The 20,397-nt window shown below is 36.2% G+C and overlaps 2 protein-coding genes across 3 annotated transcripts in view; one reads left to right on the forward strand and one right to left on the reverse strand.

Annotated features, from left to right (window-relative positions):
* Window positions 1-1,099: 1,099 nt before the first annotated feature.
* On the forward strand, window positions 1,100-5,166 carry LOC112044293 (hemocytin). Its single transcript, XM_024080101.2, has 4 exons — window positions 1,100-1,352; window positions 2,504-2,668; window positions 3,578-3,751; window positions 4,687-5,166. The coding sequence occupies exons 1-4, from the start codon at window positions 1,283-1,285 to the stop codon at window positions 4,734-4,736; spliced, it is 459 nt and encodes a 152-aa protein (XP_023935869.2). The 5' UTR covers window positions 1,100-1,282; the 3' UTR covers window positions 4,737-5,166.
* A 4-nt stretch (window positions 5,167-5,170) lies between these two features.
* Window positions 5,171-20,397, reverse strand: part of LOC112044006 (uncharacterized) — an 80,409-nt gene continuing 65,182 nt past the window's right edge. The window contains exons 4-10 of one of the 2 annotated variants that reach the window (XM_052881737.1): window positions 14,739-14,869; window positions 13,707-13,816; window positions 12,641-12,786; window positions 11,440-11,650; window positions 10,392-10,442; window positions 8,028-8,144; window positions 5,171-7,297 (exon numbers count right to left, since the gene is read on the reverse strand). In XM_052881737.1, coding sequence (XP_052737697.1) covers window positions 7,180-7,297; window positions 8,028-8,144; window positions 10,392-10,442; window positions 11,440-11,650; window positions 12,641-12,786; window positions 13,707-13,816; window positions 14,739-14,869 — 884 coding nt within the window. In that variant the 3' untranslated portion in view covers window positions 5,171-7,179. The remainder of the gene's footprint in view (window positions 7,298-8,027; window positions 8,145-10,391; window positions 10,443-11,439; window positions 11,651-12,640; window positions 12,787-13,706; window positions 13,817-14,738; window positions 14,870-20,397) is intronic. The other variant, XM_024079725.2, reaches the window with a different exon arrangement.

The following is a 20,397-nucleotide window of genomic DNA, read 5'->3' on the forward strand; positions in this document are numbered from 1 at the left end:
TACCTATTGTATTAGTTTTAGAGATTGACGATGATGATGCTGGTAATGATGATGGTGAAAGAGTCATTGAAATAGTATAAAAATTAGGAGTATGATAATAGTAAAGCAATTTCATAAAGTAACAGGATATCTGCGATTATTACTTTTGGAGCTCCAGGGATTTAAAGGGTCATTTTTGCGGCGCCGCCACGGATCCCTGAAAAATGCCCAATGCCCATGCAAAACGTTGATCATAATGATCGTTAAATTTGTATAGGCGTTCAAACAAAAGTACAAATGTCTTTGTTGTTTGTGCGTGTTTATAGTTCATGTATTGAAAAATATCACGTTTTATGTAAGGAACCTAAAAATTTTGTATGGATTTTCATTTAATTACGATATAAGATTTTTAGTAGATTTTGTTAGAATCTCATTTATTTTGCAAACATCCAGACAATCTTTGTTTTTTACATATAAATTAGTTAATTTGACCTTATCAACCCGAATGTCTCATAAAAATTAATATATTCAAACCTAGTCATCATGCCCATTATTGATTATTTAGTCTAATATGATATAAATTTACGTAATTGTTGTTACTTAATTAAATCTTGAAATACAAATTATGAAAAATATTTATAGTCGTTTAAGCGGATATCAAGTAGACGCGTAACGATTGTTTTTTTTTTTGTGGGTTTTGTATTGACTCATTCTGTATCATTCTTTATTCTGTGACTTAATAATAAAGTAATTATTACAGCATATGACAGCCATTTTCCTTCAACTTACGTGTCGGAACCAATAAATTTCTAGGCAAATAAGGATGTACCCTACATATAGGCAACGATATAGGTATATCCTTGTATTATCAGCCCCCCTAGCCAAGTGGCAAGTCGATTCTGTTTCTACAATCACTAACGCTTCGAAAACTAGAAAGATGTATGGGAATGACATTTGATATCGACAGGTCACGTGATCAAGATCTGTCATTCCCATACATCTTTCTAGTTTTCGAAGCGTTAGCGATCGTAGAAAAAGAATCGACGTGCTACTTGGCTAGGGCGCCAGGCCTACGGGCGCCGCCTGTAGGTATTTTATAAATAGTACAAACATACTGGCTTAATACAGAAGCAGTGGTTCTTTTATTGTTCTGTGCACTAGAAACAAGTTACTGTTTTAGTATATTTAATAGAGTATTACTTCCAGAAATATACTTGTAAAGTATATTTACTCTACTGTAAAAGTATAAATAAAGTACTTACCATTGTTATTCCTTTATATTTGTTCTACAGTTTCCACAGTTATGTATTTTCATTTTATTTGCGTAATTTTAATAATCACTAGTGTGGTTTCCGTGACCTCATCACAGTATGGTAAGTTTTTCAATTGTACCTAAAGCACTTACTTACTTGTACTGCATGTAGATTTTCTATTTTGGACAGACCACTTTTATGGTGTAAAAATTATATGCGTTTGGCGTGCTTGTGTGTGAAACCCAAAGATTTTATAATATACAGGGTGTCCCGTAAATATTACATCAAGGCCTACTAAAATAGCGCAATATACGTTAGCCGAAATTTTTGGTTTTTAAATTATATTGTTTTTTGTACAAAATACAAAAATACCTACCTTCAGTGCAGTTTAGTCTTACCATGTACTGACAAATTACTTAAGCGTTGATTTTATACTTGTTAATTATTTTTGAATAATTGTTTTAAGTAATGAAAGTAAATTTCTTATACTACAAAGTAAGTTTTTTTCAAAAAACGGACCTTATTATTTTTTATGTTTAACGATTTTTATTGCAAGTAATTATAACGGTCACTTTGAATAAAAATGTAGTAGGCAAAGTTATACAACTAGCTTAAAAACATGCTCATGTAATAAGGATTCTAAAGATGTACAATGTTAGTACATTATTTTTAAACACTTCATCACAATTGCTATTATAGTTCCGAAAGGGGTTGATTATGTTATAATCGTTACTAATTAAAACTTGTTTCGTGTCACTTGAATGACAAAAGAATATACATTGAATCGTTAGATTAACAGTTGAAATAATAAATCAACTGTTAATCAACGTAAATTAGTATTGAACTCAGTTATTCCAATATTTGCACTATAATTTTCAGAATTCACTCCGATTTTTTTTTTTGATTTGGCGGGCGATTTCAGTCAGTCCGATTTCAGTTTACTTTCATTAGCCATTCTCTAATAAAAAGTGACACTCTTTTATCTATGTGCATGTGGAAGGACATAAGAGGAGAGGAAAGCCAAAGAAGAGATGGTTGGATTGTGTGAAAGAGGACATGTGTGTAAAAGGAGTGGATGATGAGTTGACGAGACGAATGGAAAAGATTGACATATTTTTCCGACCCCACTTAAATGGATAAGGGTAAGGAGATGATGACTCTTTTATCTATGGTATTTAATGTGACAGTAATAATAGGTACGTCAGTTTGATGGGTACCTACTCAGTTAGGTACTCAGTATTCATTAATATTAATAACCATTTGGATTTTAGATCCGGTTGGTTCCGGTTGCTCACCGGTTGTGAAAATATTACCGAAAAAGAGCGCTATTCTCACGCAATCAAGGGGTACAAGGGGTCAGTGTGAGAGCAAGGACGATCTCCAGGACTATAGACTGTGCAGTGGACATTGCCACTCGGGCTACGTAGTAAATGGAGGTAAGTAGATAGGTACAGTACGATGCAAACTTTATGACGTTTCGGAACATATGAATTTAGGTATCACCGGTCGTGTGGGAACGCGGCGGCTCTACAGACATGAACCGCACAGACAAAATATTCTCCCCGCGAATACTTACTGGCCGGGCGCGACTCGTGTCTGTCAACGTCTGCGCGACCGCGTTACGATATATATAAATACGTTAAAAATAAATTAATTAAACAAATAAAAAAACCCGACTGCATAAATGATACAAAAACTGGAAAGAAAAAAAACAAGCTCAGTCCAAAAGTGTAGAAAGCAATTAGAAAACAGTCGGGACCTATTATATTAAATAGAATGATTTTCGTCTACATTTTTTAATAGGTCCCGACTGTTTTTTCTAATTGCTTTCTACACTTCTGGACTGAGCTTGTTTTTTTTTCTTTTCAGTTTTTGTATCATTTATGCAGTCGGGTTTTTTTATTTGTTTAATTAATTTATTTATTTCACACTTTTTAGTTAAGATAGATGGTGAATTTCGGATTTATTTGTTACGTTTGTTACATGTTACAAAGTACGATAATGTATACGTCCAACCGAAGTTAAGTAAATATTAAAAAAAAAATCTATGGTACCCTCGGTGGTTGAATCCGACTCGCACTTGTCCGATTTTTATAATCAATATAAAATTAAGTCTATTTTAGGTGTTCTAAAACTTCACTTCATAAACCTCGCACCCATAGTCATCCGCCTCGCGTATATTGTTAGATAATTAATAAATAACGTTTTTCTAATTGTAGTTTTTTTTAACATGGTCATGATATACCATTTTGAAATCCTCTTAAAGAGCCCTTGAATTTGATATCCATGTTGCAATATTCAAAAAGAATAAAAAAAAAATTGATCTATGGTTTTATATGCTCTAGAGTCAGGGATAAGGAGCCAGCCATTCGATGAACAGTGTCAATGCTGTCGCGTAACTAAATACGCCTTGTTGCCGGTGACGCTCTACTGTGATGACGGCTCGCAAGTATCAGACAACGTGGTCGTGCATGAACAGTGCTCTTGCAGAAGATGCGATGACACATGGCAACCCACAGGTAATTTTTTTTTTTTATTCTTTACAAGTTAGCCCTTGACTACAATCTCACCTGTAAGTGATGATGCAGTCTAAGATGGAAGCGAGCTAACTTGTTAAGAGGAGGATGAAAATCCACACCCCTTTTCGGTTTCTACACGACATCGTACCGGAACGCTATATCGCTTGGAGGTACGTCTTTGTCGGTAGGGTAACTAGCCACGGCCATAGCCTCCCACCAGCCAGACCTGGACAAATTAAGAAAATCTGAATTTGCCCAGCCGGGGATCGAACCCAGGATCTCCGTTTTGTAAATCCATCCCGCATACCACTGCGCTACGGAGGCCGTCAACATTATTCAATTTAATAGTCTATTAGATTGCAAGCAAGAATGCCCCGGCCAAGGGCATTGGCGTATCTAGGATTATTTCCTGTCATACCCCTGAGCTTAGTCGACACTCAATAAAGAAATTTCGTTCAGTGTTAGTGGACGCTGACCTCTAAAACGGGGCTACTGATTTTATTGATTTTTCTTTGTATATTTTGTATTTTGTCGTCCATCATAGAATTTTAAAATTGATTTTTCATTGTGTATTTTGTATTTTGGCGTTCATCATAGAACTTTAAATCATCATCATCATCATTATCAACCCATATTCGGCTCACTGCTGAGCTCGAGTCTCCTCTCAGAATGAGAGGGGATAGGCCAGTAGTCTACCACGCTTGTCCAATGCGGATTGGCAGACTTCACACACGCAGAAAATAAAGAAAATTCTCCAATATGCACGTTTCCTCACGATGTTTTTCCTTTCCTTTCCTTTACCGTTTGAGACACGTGATATTTTATTTCTTAAAATGCACCGGGCCGGAATCGAACCTACACCTTTCGATTCGAAGACAGGTCATCTCCACTGGGCTATCACGGCGTTACTTTACCTATTATTTTGTTTTTAACAGTACCCAATAACAACAGTAAGAAGCCGGTAGTGACAGGAAGACCATTCTGAGCAATCGCTACAAGCAAACTTAACAATTATTAATTATCATCGTCACTATCCACACTCCACGGTTAAGGGAACAAAATCAATTCCGAGATGACTAAGGTTCAATACCCGTTGGACTAATTAACCCACTCCTAACAAAAAATAGTGGTGTGAGCTCAAAATATGCTATTAATTACTGGTTACCATAAGAATTGTTATTACTTCAGTCATATTGTATAACTAAATACCTACAATCTTTATATGTATAATGCTTGACCTAGTTAGAAGGATTAAAAAAAGACTTGGATTTTTCTAAAAATAATAAATAAAAGCTCATTCATTAAACAGGGTATATATTAAAACTATATAATATATTGAAACAAAATATTGTTTTGTATTTGCAATATCAGACATTGGTTTGTATGAATATATAAAAAAAGTTGGAATGAAACAACGTGTTTTTATTTTAAAAATATTTATTGTACAAAATCCTTATCCTTAGACCTCATCTCCGTGAGCAAGTTCTATAATCTAGATTATAGACAATATACTATATTACTGTTGACTCCACAAATTGTTATTTATAAGTCATAGATTCGTGATGTAGGATGATGTGCATGAACAGTGATGGTATAATTAAGAGAGTATTTGATGACTTGAGTTCAGTTCTTTGTTAGGCAGCGTAAACACCGTCACGCTGCTAGTCGCGTTAGTAATTTTGTGCAATAATGTTTGGTGTTGTAATTATTCATAATGTTTTATGTTGTAATTAATCATCATTATCAACCCATATTCGGCTCACTATTGAAATTTAGTTATTGTAATTATTGATCATAAATTATTTAGTGTGGGCATGGAGAACAAGAGAGAGTTCAAAGAGGTAAATACTTCAGTGCCTGAAAACGAAAGTTTTCGAACAGTGCGTGTTGCCAGTGATGACCTACGGAGACTTGGTCGCTAACTATGGGCCTTATAAGAAGGCTCAAAGTCACTCAGCGGGCGATGAAGCGAGCGAGCTATGCTTGGAGTTTCTCTGCGTGATCGAATCAGAAATGAGGAGATCCGCAGACGAACCAAAATCTCTGACATAGCTCAGCGAGTCGCGAAGCTGAAGTGGCAGTGGGCAGGCCACATAGTTCGAAGAGCCGATGGACGTTAGGGTCCCAAGGTGTTGGAATGGCGACCCCGCACTAGGTGGACAGAAGACATCAAGCGGGTTGCAGGGAGCTGCTGGATGCTGGCGGCTCGAGACCGTTTTGTTTGGAAATCTATGCAAGACGCCTATGTCCAGCAGTGGACGTCCATCGGCTGATAATGATGATGATGATGAAAGGGATCCCTTAAACCTACACCCAAGGTCACAAGTCCTGGGACTTGCTCGACGTGTTTCCTCTACCACAAAATGATAGTACTCGTCGCTGCTACCCGTCACGTCATACTAGCTCATGGAAGTGAAGTCCAATTGTATATTGTACACACAGTAGGTATCTATCGACCCACATATTTATTATTAAGGACAATAATCACTTATTCAGATAAAAATAGATACAAAACCATTGATTTACAAGTATTAAATGTAATATATACATCTGTACAGGCGACATAATCGATGTTTTGAGAATCCTAAACGAAATACTCTAAACATCGATAATGCTTTTTTAACTAAAAAAATAGGATGTAGGTATGGCGACGAGAAAATCTAGATAAAAATAATCCTTCTAAATTATTCTACATAATCAAGTAGGTATGAACGGTTTGAAATTATTTTTACGGTTTTAAATTGTGGGAACAGTAACAAAATGATTTTTTTTTCTTAACAAATTAGGCCACCTACTAATACAGGAAAACTTACAAAATTCAAAATGCTACTACCATTTCGCGTTTAATAGACGTACCTATTTCACTATATGTGGTTTATTGATGGAAATGAAACGATTATCTGGTATTTTAAATTAATTTTTGTGAATATTCGTTTCTGAATTAAAAGGACCGGACCTTTGATTATATAAACAAAGGACCGGACTTATGACGCAAAAATGTGTACGCAAACCTTAAAGAGCCAAAGGCGTTTGATGATGATGGCAGAAAAGCGCGTTTGTGCTGTCACTTTATTTACCGTTTTCCAAAAATAGATAGTAGAAGATCCGAATTAGAAACGACCTTCACCCATGTTTAATGGATAAAAAGAGGTTTATATTATTAGTACCTACATTAAAAATATATTACCTAAAAATGTCCTGGCCAAACTATTATTATTAAATACAATTAATGATAGTTTGGTCAGGAGTTTATGAGGCAACATATTTTTTAAGTTCCTAATTTAGATATCCTTTTCGTCCATTAAAATGATGGGTGAAGGTCGTTTCTAATACGGATCTTGGACTAAGAATAAAATAATAAAAGAGCTCCAGCGCATGCGTATTGCGTAGTACGCAGTTCAGCACTGAGCCGTAGTAGGTAGGAACACTCAGTAGCAACGGCATCTTTTCCGGGGACAGCGCGGCGGGTACACGAGGCATTGGTCCAGGCAGTACACGTCTGCCCCCTCCCGCCCCTCCAGCTCGCCGATAGCGTCGCACTCTTGCCTGCAAGTTCACAGTTGAATCATCATTATAAGCCTCAGACTAAATACAGAACGACCTGCCTTGCTAGACGTTACTTTTCTAAAGTATATGATCAACGATCTAATGAGATTATAAAATCTGTGTCTAATCGATGTTTTATAGTCGTAATCTTGTTCGTCGGCTAAAGAGTTCCGTAAAAATACCTTTTTGTGTAGTTGAATGGTTTAAAAGACGGTCAACAACTTCTAGTTTAATTTATGATATATACTTTATTTTGGACAAAAGTGTCAGACAATTTAGGTCGTGAATTAGGGTGCGATACTGGTCCTTACATAATTAGTCTGAGTTATCAGCCTTTTTTAACGTCCCACTAAAAGTCTCCTACCTTATAGAACACGTTGCTTAAATACGGGTTGGCGGGCTTAGACTGATAATGTTTCCCTAAGATCACTATCAGATGTTAATAATAGTGACCAGAACTTACGGCTTAGAGCGGCGTTTGGCCAGTAAGTTGATTGTCAGCACATCCTACTAGTTTTTGCTTTCGTAAAAATTGTCAGATTTAAATTTTTTGGTTGAAAATTATTAAATATTAACATTTCTCTCAGCGAAACAATTATAATCCGAAGAACGAAGAATTCCCGAGAACAGAAAAGGAGAAAGAATATTGTCGACTCATATCTCGTGGCGCGCATATTAGTTTAGAGGTCCATTCGCAGCGATAGTTACGGCTGGTAGAGTGAATACTTACGGACAATGGCACAGACTCTCGGGACAGTTGGGGGGGTACCGCAGACAGTTGGTCTGGCACCAGTTCAGCATGCCCGGGATCACGCGGTACCCTTCAGACGGCACGCAAACTTGGTCTCTGAAAACATTGTACAGAACGTCTATTAGTATAGCTACTTAGTTGGAATAAAATATAATATACTCCGCGCCATGAAACGAGTCCCGCAAACGCGGCGCTAATGTCAGTAGCGCTCATTGTCATTTGGTAATTTTTGACAATTTTAGTTCAGATTTTACTCGCGGGACTTCTTTTGTGGCGTGGAAAAACAATTAGGTAGGTATTAACAAGTGTCTGCTTCTATAGGAGCTCTACTGTAGAGCAAACTGCTCAAAAAGCGGATTCTACTGATAGCAGATGAAAAACACAGTAGGTAGTTATTTTACTCAACGGGATTACATGCAAATCTTTCAAACAGTTGCCTAAATTTTTGAATTTGCACAAGAAATCAATAGAAGAAAACCATGCAACTGAAATATTGAGAAAGGAAAATAAAATAAAGAACAGATAATATCGTCCTACTATACATTTTAGGCGCTAAAATTTATTGTCTAAATTAGATTCCCATTATTTATATATTGCATTATTTATATTTTTATATAGGTCTTGGTAGTGATTTTAAACTTATTTCGTGGTTGTTCATTATGAATATTATTTATTTAAACGGGTACATACCACGATAAAATGACGAGATTTTTAAATTTTAGGTTTTGGTAGGTTTTGTATCGAAACAAGTCCCGTAGACGCTTCGCTAATGTCTTAATGGCGCTCATTGTCATTTGGTAATGGCGGTCTTATTGTCATCTGTGTAAGGCGCTGTCAATTTTAGTTTAGATTTTAGCCGCGGGACTTCTTTTGTGGCGCGGGGTCTAGAGTTTGCGATGAAGCAAAACAGCATTTTGTGTTTTTTTATGTAAGGAAGTCACTATTTACGCGTAAACAAATTTATGTATTTTAGTCGTAAATACGAAAATGTTTAAAATATTGTCAAATATTACATCCGGGTAAATAATTATTAAGTATTTGATACGTTTTTCGTACGACTAGCTTCTTCCAGGAATTACCTAATAGCCAGCGTCTTAAAGTTAGTTGGATCTAATTGGCAATTAATAAAATTAAATGTTTTGAAGAATTATTTAAAATAGCAGACGCCGAGTGGTTTCAACCGCGTGGTTCCCGTTCCCGTAGGAATATGGGGATAAAATATATCACTCGGGAATAGTGTAGCTTCCCAATAGTCGAAGAATTGTTCAAATCGGTTCAGTATTTCCAGAGCCTATACAAATTATACAATCAAATATTCCTCGTTATAATATTAGTACCATAGATAATTATTCTGAAATAAAATAAACAAAACGCTAAATATAAAGTATTATATACAGCTAGTAACAAACAGTTGCTTTACAATACACAACATAATAATAATTTACATGAGTTAGGTACAATAATTATATACACAATTTACACACACTTAAGCACACTAACACTACACATTGAAATATTAATAAAAGATAGATAATAACATACAATAGTATAAAACACAATAACAATAACATTCAAGAGTACAAGTAGGTAATGTTAGTCACACTTTACACGGGAATGTACAAAAACAGTCTAAAGTTGATCACACATTACAAAAACAATGCCGCACGAATCGCACGCACCGAATTTTAAATGAAATGCGTCATTCTACAATAATGTAAAACTCAGTATTTTCTTTTTATGAATAAAATAAATAAGTAATAAGTTAATTTATGACTAATAGATACGACAAGTTCAATACTCGTGATTGACTGCGTAAATGAAAAACACAAGAACCCGATATTGACATCAGTCGATATATATATAGAAATATGTCGATACTGTTTTTTTTAAATTGTTTACTTTCCTACGCTAGAAATTTCTCCTCCTCTCGTGCTAGGTAACGGAGAAAGATGCGATAAGAGTGCTAAAGATGGGGATTTATCTTGATTGATTTCATTTTCCTATACTAAAAATCATTTTCGTAATTTTGTTTGGTAAATAATTAAATTAAAAATTATGTTAAAATAGGGATCAGCTCTAATATTTTCAAATCCTAAATATCTCACTTAATACGTAGATAAATAACATCACTGAAAGGATCAGTTGGTTCTTTTGTTAGTTTGAAAATTCGTATTGAATATCGAGTGTATTTTTTGATAGGTCTGCATTTTCGTAATGTGCGTTCAACTTAAATAAAATTAGAGGAAAAAGAGATTATTCACAACACACAAAGTCCCGATTGAAGAACAATAACTCCCACACCATCCGTCATACCCGACCATTCCGAGAACACAAAACAAATACCTAATGACGTGTGGACCTACGTCCCCTTCGGTCTCAATATCAATATCGTTGCTGAAAGAAAATCACGCATTATACAGTGAACATTAGTAAACACAGATATATAGCGGTGACACATAGGCATATTAAATATTGCGAACATTTTACCTAAATGCTCACCCTCCTTTGAGGATAATTCTGAAATAATAAGCGAGTAAAAATATGCTAAATATAAAATATATTAAATATCACAATGTATAGAAAACAAATACCTAAATATTTAAGAGGTTATAATAGTTAACATATAACATGATTATTATAAAAATATAAACACATATCTTTACAGTCATGTCTATAGATTTATCGTGTTACAGTAAAATTGGTCAGTATTTTTTTTAAACTTCAGTTAAAAGTCTTAGTCAGATAAGATTATGTAAATATTGATATTATATAACACATAGCTGAAGGCACATGGTTATTAAATACAAAACACTTTGATCAAGCAAGAATTTATGGAGATATCATATTGATTTTAGTAGGCACATCAATGAGGTGGTACTAAAAAAGTTTGTGAGCCACCGAACGGAAATGGATTTCATAGCACGCATTTTGATAGATGTACGATCAGTTTTCTTGCTATTTGTCGAGTGTATCGCAAGCCATGATGTATAAGCCCGTGCGGACTAACTTGCCAGTTGGCTCGAATGTTAATACTGTGTTTATTTGGTTGTTTTTGGTAGCCAGGTGTCAAGTTAATCTCTCTCCGCGTCGTGTTCCTCATTACTGAGTGTCGTGAACCCATTCATAACTTTTTTCCGCACGATGTCACGCCATGCGGCTCGGCTTTTCGCGACTTGTAGAGCTTCGTGTACTTTTGTATCGAGAGTGGTGCTGTTTTGATCTGACCAACGCATCGGGCTACGTCCCCGAGGTCTCTTTCCTTCCACTTTGCCAGTGATAACAAGTTTCTCTAGGTTTCTCTAGGTCAAGTTAATACGCACGAGTTATATGTTCAATAGATTTATTGAGTTTACGCCTATTTTTTACCAAAGCGTACCCGACCATAACAAACCTGACAACGAGTGGGAAGACGTTCTGCGGCATGCTGAAGTCCCGGTAGTAGAGCAGGAAGGGGTTGTCTCTAACGCGCAGGTCGCCGGCGAAGGCGGGCGGGAGACCCCCGGTGCTGGTGATGATGCTCACGTCGGCGCAGTTCCTGAAGGTCTCCGAACGCCCGCAGCCGACTGCCTCCGTGCCGTTTGCGCAAATACCCCACATGTTGCCTGAAACGTTACAATGACAGTGATTAAGGTTTTACCCTTGTAGTTCCAGTTCCCGTGAGAATACGGAGATAAACTATTGCCTATATTACACGCTTATAATGTATCTTTGTTCGGATTAGAAAAACTGAAGCTTGAACGATTTCAATAAGTAGGTAGTCCAAGTCATCCAAGGTCCAATTTTCTATTTCATCAAAATATTGCTGTTTGGAAAATTCTAAGATAACATCATAAAAGTAGGGATTAAAAAAAATTAACAGGGGGTACAAGGCCAGCAAGCCTATATAAGTCATTGCGCACTTCATTCTGGGCGATATTTTCATAGGGTCAACAAGTCAGGTCGAAACTCTGTCCATTTTGAGTTTGAGAATTTGTTACTAGGATAGTTAGTGATATGTTTTTGATTTTGTTTAAATTCTTATTACAAAGTACATGTCATCATCATTATCTCCTTACCCTTATCCCACTTAAGTGGGGTCGGAAAAATATGTCAGCCTTTTCCATTCGTCTCTATTACTCGAAAACTCATCATCCACTCCTTTTACACACATGTCGTCTTTCACACAATCCAACCATCTCTTCTTTGGCCTTCCTCTCCTCTTATGTCTTTCCACTTGCACATTCAACATTTTTCTAGTAATATGACTTTCCTCCCTACGCATTACATGTCCATACCAAGCTAAACTTCTACTCCTCAATTTTTCTGTCACTGGCGCCACCTTCAGACTTCTTCTTATATACTCATTCCTTATTTTATCTATTGTACATGTATGTGTAAATAAATTATTTGTATGTCGTTAAATTACCCAACTGGTTCCTAAAATTACCAATATTCTCGTTCCCATCCAATTAGTCGAAAAAGATCTATGAGTGGGTACGACAAATGACAATATTCCAGCGAGGACCTGGTAATGAGTCTGGTCTTTTTACCACTGATTTATTGAGGTTTTAAAATGGACAATTGAATGTATTTTTATGGTAATTGGTACATACCAGTATAATAAGTCCACTGCAGGACACATTGCGTGCAGGTGACGTAGGCCGGCAACCGCACCCTGTACCGGAACGTGTCCTTCTTCGCGGTGTCCAGGGGAATCAGGAAGCGGTCCTCTCGCGTCCCTGATATGTAGAGCGGGTACCTTCATAGAAAAAAAAAACAACATCAAACTCAATTTTTTTTTAAAGTAAATTCTTCACAAACTCTTTTAAAATATATTGAGCCTTTCTACATACGCACTAACTCTTATTTAGGTGTAGATAAATTGTTTTTTTTTTTGTTTTAAATTAAAAAAAAACTTAAATTGAGAAATTACCAGTTTATACGGCGATGTTTTGGGCTCTTAGAGAAGGGGAATGAAAAAAATACTAGAAAAAGGTGTCTATAAGGCAGGTGAATGGAAGGAATTGTTATAGACTGGCAAGTCCGTTGATGACACTCCCATGATATGCGGGCGATGAGGGGAAAGACTGGGCGGGTGTGAAATCGTGCGTGCGAGGAAGTGAGGTGCATCAGTCGTGGGTTTTTCATTCTACATGCCCCCCGCCCCGCTCCCGCATGGTGAGTGTTACGGACGAAGTTGCCAAGCTATAGGGCCAAGGCAAATGTTCCTGAACTAAATCCAGGATATTCGTAATCAAGGCTCAAGGGCTAAACTGACGAACTTTTATAAGAGATTTCATGAGAATTAAAGATGATCTGCTTCTGCGCATTAAAACGTATCAATTGACAAAAGTTCCTAATGGTATATAAATAACTTGCCGACGCCCCGCGGTTTCAACCGCATAGTTCCCGTTCCCATAAGAATACCGGGATAAAATATAGCCTATGACACTCACAAATAACGTGGCTTTCTAGTGGTAAAATAATTTTCAAAATGAATTGAGTAGATCCCGAGTTTTCCCTCTAAATATTAATATAGAATGAACTACCTACCTAATAAGGAACTATCTACCTTAAAAGAATCATGGCGATTATAAGCCGATTAAAAATTAAAATACATACATATTATAGTGGGTTTTTACGAAATGTAGCCAAAATTAATGTTTCGTTGTATTTTACCTGTCAAAACATTCCTGAGAGGCTTCTTGGTTGGGGTTGTTATTTGGACACAGCTTCAATACAAACGTGCCGAGGTGGTTCGCAGTCAGTTCTACTTCTATTTCTATTTCCTGCAATATATAATTGTTAGTAAAATGTAACAATGTTTACCAGTACGAGGGCGGTACTGAAAATTTCGGGAATCAAGGAATTGACACAACATTACTATTTCAAAATGTATTTATTATTTCGAAGTATTCTCCGCAAAATTTGACACATTTTTCCATACGATAGAACCAATCATTGAAGCAACCATTCCATTCGGAAGTTGCGGTCTCCAAAATGGCCGTTTTGTAGGCGTACACAGCTTCTTCAGGTGATGAAAATCTCTGACCACGCAATTTATTCTTTATTTTAAGGAAAGTATAGAAATCATTAGGGCTTAGGTCGGGGCTGTACAGCGGATGGTCTAATAATTCTAAAAACTCTTTTCTTCTGTGCGCGGTGTGAGAACTCGCATTGTCGTGATGGAGGATTATGCCTTTATTTAAAACTAGCAGACGCCCGCGACTTTTCCACGGAAGTCTGAGTCGCGCAGCATGAAATGAAAATGAAAAAGAAAACATCTTTATTCGTCAACTAGGTCTTACAAACAAGTAGCAAAGGCCCCTGTACCAGGTGGAAAACCCGTATTACTGGGTGCCCCGCTCATTCACCACCCATGCAATAATAAATTATTAGTAAAATTAATTATATCTTCATTAAAAGAAAAATTTAATCAATTTAAATTATTTTTAAAGATAATATTAATAATAAGAATTGCATGGTTCTAGCACAATCCCATTCCCAGAGCTATTGGCGGCCAGAAAGAGCACTCTTATCTTAAATACGCATTTATATGTAGTTACTGTACTATGTTTGAGCGTTTTGTTCCGTTTTGTTTGAGTTTTGTTCCGAGGTTCCAACTAGTTGTAGAGAATGGGTCATATTTAAAACATATGGCAATAGAACCTTATTTTAAAAAAAAGAATGTTATTGCGTCACCAGGCATACCTGTCCAACGCTGTAGTGCCTGGTGAGGATGCCTTTCCCATACATGCCGCCCGCCTCATGGGGCCGCGGCTCGTTGAGGTGCTCGGCGTCCCCGCACACGCCGCAGCGCCCCTGGTTCTGCTCCCACTGGACTAAACACACGTGCGATTAGCAAGCTATACCTAGCGATGTCGACCACGACATTATATCTTGAAGACAAAAATACATAGTCGACCAATAGCGGCTAAATCGGAAATATATTCTCTCTCTTTCATCCTATTGCAAGAAAAAAGAGAGCGATGTTGTAGGTTCGGCGCTATTGGTCGACAATGTTATTTTGTCTTCAACGAGATATCTTCAAGCGCATTTGAGACCTACAGCTATAGCTTGGCAAATTCGTTCCCGATGGCCCACGCGGGCCGGGAGGGGGGTAATGATGCCCCGCGCGCTCGCCTTCACACCCGCTCAGTCCTTTCCCCCCGTCGCCCCATATCATGGGAGTGTAATCAACGAATTTGCCAAACTAAATGCGTATATATCAAGCTAGCAATTACATCAAAACTGCTGATAAAGCTAATATAAATAATATGTTTCTGAATGTTCTAACACCAACCCTGACATTGTATTAAGCAGTTTCATTAAATTAGTAAAGAATTGTTCATCTATTAACATAGCAGAAGTTAAAATCATTCATCAATTTAAGATTGAGTTTCATTTAAAGTTAAGTTTCATTATTACCTTAAAGTTTTTCCAGCAAAGTAATTAAATGAAATCATTTTTATTCATCTCTTGCTTTGCTTCCGAATTACACGAATCGAAACGTCATCACAATAGATAAAGGGAAACGTTTAAAGTTATGTATAACTGTATATCATCATCATCATCATCATATCAGCCGATGGACTTCCACTGCAGGACATAGGCCTTTTCTAGGGACTTCATCACATTCACGATATCTACTGAAACGCCTTGCATCTAGCAAATCCCTGCGACTCGCTTAATGTCGTCAGTCCACCTGGTTGGGAGTCCACCAATACTGCGCTTTAGTAGTGTATTTGTATATATATATTTTTATATTGCAACTTCTGAACAGATATGGCTGTTGGAGATTACATAAGAAGTTACAGGCGATCGCTATTTTTATAGATATATATTATTCTCCGATGGAGTTTAATTTATGTAAAATTCGACAACATTTATTGCACTTTGTTTAGCTAACATAAAAAGCTTACAAATTAAAATCAATAAACACGTTATAGCGTCCATAAATTTAGATGATTTATTGAAACCTTTGATTTCTGATGTGTTGTAGGCAGGTCACATTGTAATAGACCGCCATATTTGGGAACTACAGCATTGTTGAATGAACATTAAGCTATCTATCTATCGTAAGTTTTTATACTGAGACCAATATTACTAACTAGTAGACGCCGCGCGGTTTCACCCGCGTGGTTCCTGTTCCCGTAGGAATACGGGGATAAAATATAGCCTATAGCCTTCCTCAATAAATAGGCTATCTAACACTGAAAGAATTTTTCAAATCGGACCAGTAATTCCTGAGATTAGAGCGTTCAATCAATCAAACAAACAAACTCTTCAGTTTTATAATATTAGTAGAGATTCCTTAAATTATTCTTCTTAAGTTTTTCTAAACTTAAGGTTGCATAACAAAGATTGTCAGAAAACGACAAAACGATCTTGCGTATTATCTTCTTAGATTAGATTTTTTTGGAAAAATGAAAGCTAACTACACGTTCATATCGCAGAGCCTTTAAAGTCTAGGAGCTTTTATAAAAAGGAAAGCTAAAAGTTTGGATATGTTCAATTTCGCCGTAAATACTCGGTCATATAAATAGATAAACAATTAATTGAACGAAACTGCTGAAAATAATGTCAAGGTTCAGTTGTGTGTATTTTATGAAATTAAATATCACGTGTCTCAAACGGTGAAGGAAAACATCGTGAGGAAACCTGCATACCAGAGAATTTTCTTAATTCTCTGCGTGTGTGAAGTCTGCCAATCCGCATTGGGCTAGCGTGGTGGACTATTGGCCTAACCCCTTTCATCCTGAGAGGAGACTCGAGCTCAGCAGTGAGCCGATAATGTGTTGATAATGATGACTCGGTCATATCTAATGACTATATAGTTACGGCGTTTGCCTTTGAGACTTTAGGACTGGTCATCAGGTACTAAAAAAATTTCAAGGCGCTTATTTGGGCCAAAATAAGCCTTGCCATCAACAGGTGTAATAGTGCCAGGGTATTGGGTACCTTGCTCATGGGTGAACAATTAGACGGTGTGTATTTTTTATAAATATTTTATTTATTTAAAATGTAAGTTAATTCTTAGTTTTAATTTATTATTAATAAGTATTTGAAGTTGGCTGAATAAATAACTATTAATATAATAAAAAAGTTCGTCATTTCATTATGTATGTCATATGTCTTATACATATCCGTAGTAGGAGAATGGAATACCTACTTGAGATATGAAGTCCTAAACAAATCATGCCTAGAATGCTTTAACTCCTAAGTTTACCTTTAGATAATATGTATGTACCTATGTACTTATCTACCTACTTTGAACTACACTTATACTTGGCCGGTCAAGTAGTGTGCTTTATGTAAATAAGTTGAGTGCTTACTTAGTACTTACCTAGTAGTGCACACTTGAAATTTAAGTAAGTACTACTTAGAATTCATTTGTATTTTTTTTTTAATAAAAAGTAGCTCTTGACGATGAGGGCATCTATCGATTGAAGTTGTTTTATAATTTATTCAAATAGACTTAGACAATGAAATGTTTTTACTAAATTTTAATTTTCCTCGGATACTTAAACAACTATATTAAACGAGTACCTATGTACCTACCTACCTCTCGTCTCTCTATCTCTTAACAGTAGTAAAGAAGATATATACCTCGTAGATTTCCTAATTATACAAAAGTACTTAGATACATACGTACACACGTAATGAAGAACACCTCGAAGCTCATGTAGCCCAAATGAAACTTACGGAAAAGACCCTAGATACTACTGCCAATAAAGTAGAGAGGTATACAGGGTGTCCCGTAAATAGTACGACATACTCTACAAGGTGATAGCTGACACCAAGGCCTACTAAAATAACGCAATATATGCGTTAACCGAAATTTCACGGTTTTTAAGTTATATTGATTTTTGTACAAAATAATCCCTACCTTCATACCACATGCTAAAAAATTCCCTAAGCGTTGATTTTATACTTGGTAATTATTTTTAAATAGTTGGTTCAAGTAATGAAAGTTTAATTGTTTATACTGCAAAGTGAGTTTTTTCCGAAAAACAGGATTAATTATTTTTCATGTTAAACGATTTTTATTAACGGTTACATTGATAAAAAGAAGGTATTATGCAATGTTGTACATTTAGCTTAAAAACATGTTAATATTTACGGGACACCCTGTATAAGAATCATATTTAGCCGGCTAGCTGGTGCAAGCCTTATAGTTTGTGCCGGTTTTTGTGAAACGATTTGGATGAAATTTCTAGTGCGTCACCAGCCAAACATACAGCTTGTAGACCAGAATCTCAAATGTTACCACCGAGATTCTGGCTTTCGGATCTATACCCGTAGGAGGATGCGGGGTTAAGTAAACAAAAAAAACACTTTTACAGTAATCACCGGTATTTGGCTTCTATATTTTTAGATGAACCTTTTTTTTACAATATAAAAGTAATGCTAAACCCTTGAGAAACCCTAAAAGGACAAAATATTAATGGGTTAAATTACATAAAAAAAACCAGGTTTCCTAAATGTTAAGTTACTTTGTACATACTTTGTAAATAAACAGTGGTTATCTCAAATATTTGTCTTATTATACCAATCCTTGGGGATTAGATGGTGTCGATATAGCGTTTGGATTTTTGTTGACCAAACCACTGCCACGGCTAGGTATTTAAAGTGGGTCCGTCGAACAACGCACTAGAAGTTATGAATTCACATCGCTACCAGCCAAATCCACAAGGATGATTCCATTTAAGTTCGCTTAGCAATTACACACGTTTATACTAAAGGGACAACAAACACGTTGCATTTTAAACACTCACGAAAGAGGTCTAGTTATCTCTAAATCTTATTGTAATCTGAACGGTATATCCGAATCACCACCAACAATTAATGTAACGCATCCTTTTAAAAAAACAATATATAAAAATAGAAGTTTTAGCATGACTCCATTTAACAAAAGAAAGAATAGGTACGACCTGACGTTTATGATGGAAGCTGACACCACGCGGTCGCTGACCTTGCTGTTGCATTCATCCGTCCGTCATTTTGTCTGGCGGCCAGCGAACCTCCAAGATTTACGCCGCTAACAGCATGCTACTCGACGCGTGCAAATGATTAAATGTAATAGTCAACTCAGGTTCCATAAAAATGTTCCAAGAATGACCAAAGGTTTCAGAACCGGCGTTTCAAATGTCTACAACCAATCTACGTTTCTACATAATAACGTGGTTGTATTAAGAAGAAGTGTGATTACATTAGGTCACGTATATAGGTTAGGTTAAGTTCAGAATATATTACATTCCCATCCTGTAACAAAATACGGAGGTTAGCACATGTCACTAAAGTTTGACCTACGCCGGACAAAGAAAAAAACAATTTCAACCGAGTACCTTAAAAGGATATCCCGCCCTAGTTCCCAGTAGGTAGCCATCTTAACATCTCACGGGAAATTTTTATGGTTGACCGGAACTGCAAGAATTTGTCTCTTTAGCACAACAAAATTCGATAATCACGAATGCTAACCAAATATAAATTCGAGTCTTACCAAGTATCTTACATCACTGCCTCTAAGTAAATTTAATGTTTTGGAAAGTCAACTACATGTCTCCAAATTTCAGCCAGCCAAAAGAAAAAACTCGAACGTGCCCGAGTATATAACGAGAAGATAACGGGACTTTCTTCATAAAAAACCTCACCAATAGCAAAGCTATAAAGTTACCGATTCATCTTTCTTACAGAGTACAATCAACAAATTGCACAGATAATATGTGACATTTGTTTTTAAAGTCGGTTTCGGATTCCATACCTTTCGTTACTTGTGGAATACCTCTAACCATATATTAAGTCTATATACAGATTATAAAGCTCCAACTACTTGTCCATATTTATTTGTCTGAGCACTTTAATATAAGCGCCATCTAGCAGCGAACCTCGTAATCTCTACGACATTCATCGATGTCGCTGCCTTTCGAAACAAACCTAGAGATTCCAAATTTGACCACCCAAAATTAAAATCCACGACGTTACAATACCCCCCAAAATAGTAGAAGTTTTTTGCTACCAAAAAACTTTCGCTGCCCTCAGCGCTCTAAGAAGCAATCATCTGTAACGACGTTATAAAAAAAAAAAAAAAAAAACACTCTATGCTAACACTGATAATGGAATAAAACACTCATCTAAACTACATAAAGAAAATATAAGTAAAAGAAAAAAAAAATATATATACCTAAATACCGATGATACCTAAAATTAAACTATAACTAACGTTGATGTAGATACTTGTTCCGGTTTCCCTTTGCTGTAACAAAAATGCCTGGTTCTATTTTACATCTTGAATTTATACTCTCATAAAATAATAGCAAACATAATAACTCTATCTATTTTTGCTCGTCGGCAACTAATAACAATAATT

The sequence above is a fragment of the Bicyclus anynana genome, chromosome 5, assembly GCF_947172395.1.
Source record: "Bicyclus anynana chromosome 5, ilBicAnyn1.1, whole genome shotgun sequence".
NCBI lineage: Eukaryota > Metazoa > Arthropoda > Insecta > Lepidoptera > Nymphalidae > Bicyclus > Bicyclus anynana.

Bases quoted from the DNA above. Each gene is read 5' to 3' on its own strand.
- LOC112044293 (XM_024080101.2), top strand. From the start codon at position 1,283: ATGTATTTTCATTTTATTTGCGTAATTTTAATAATCACTAGTGTGGTT. The intron at 2,669-3,577 runs GTAAGTAGATAG...TATATGCTCTAG, and splicing joins GGGCTACGTAGTAAATGGAG to AGTCAGGGATAAGGAGCCAG. The intron at 3,752-4,686 runs GTAATTTTTTTT...TGTTTTTAACAG, and splicing joins TGACACATGGCAACCCACAG to TACCCAATAACAACAGTAAG.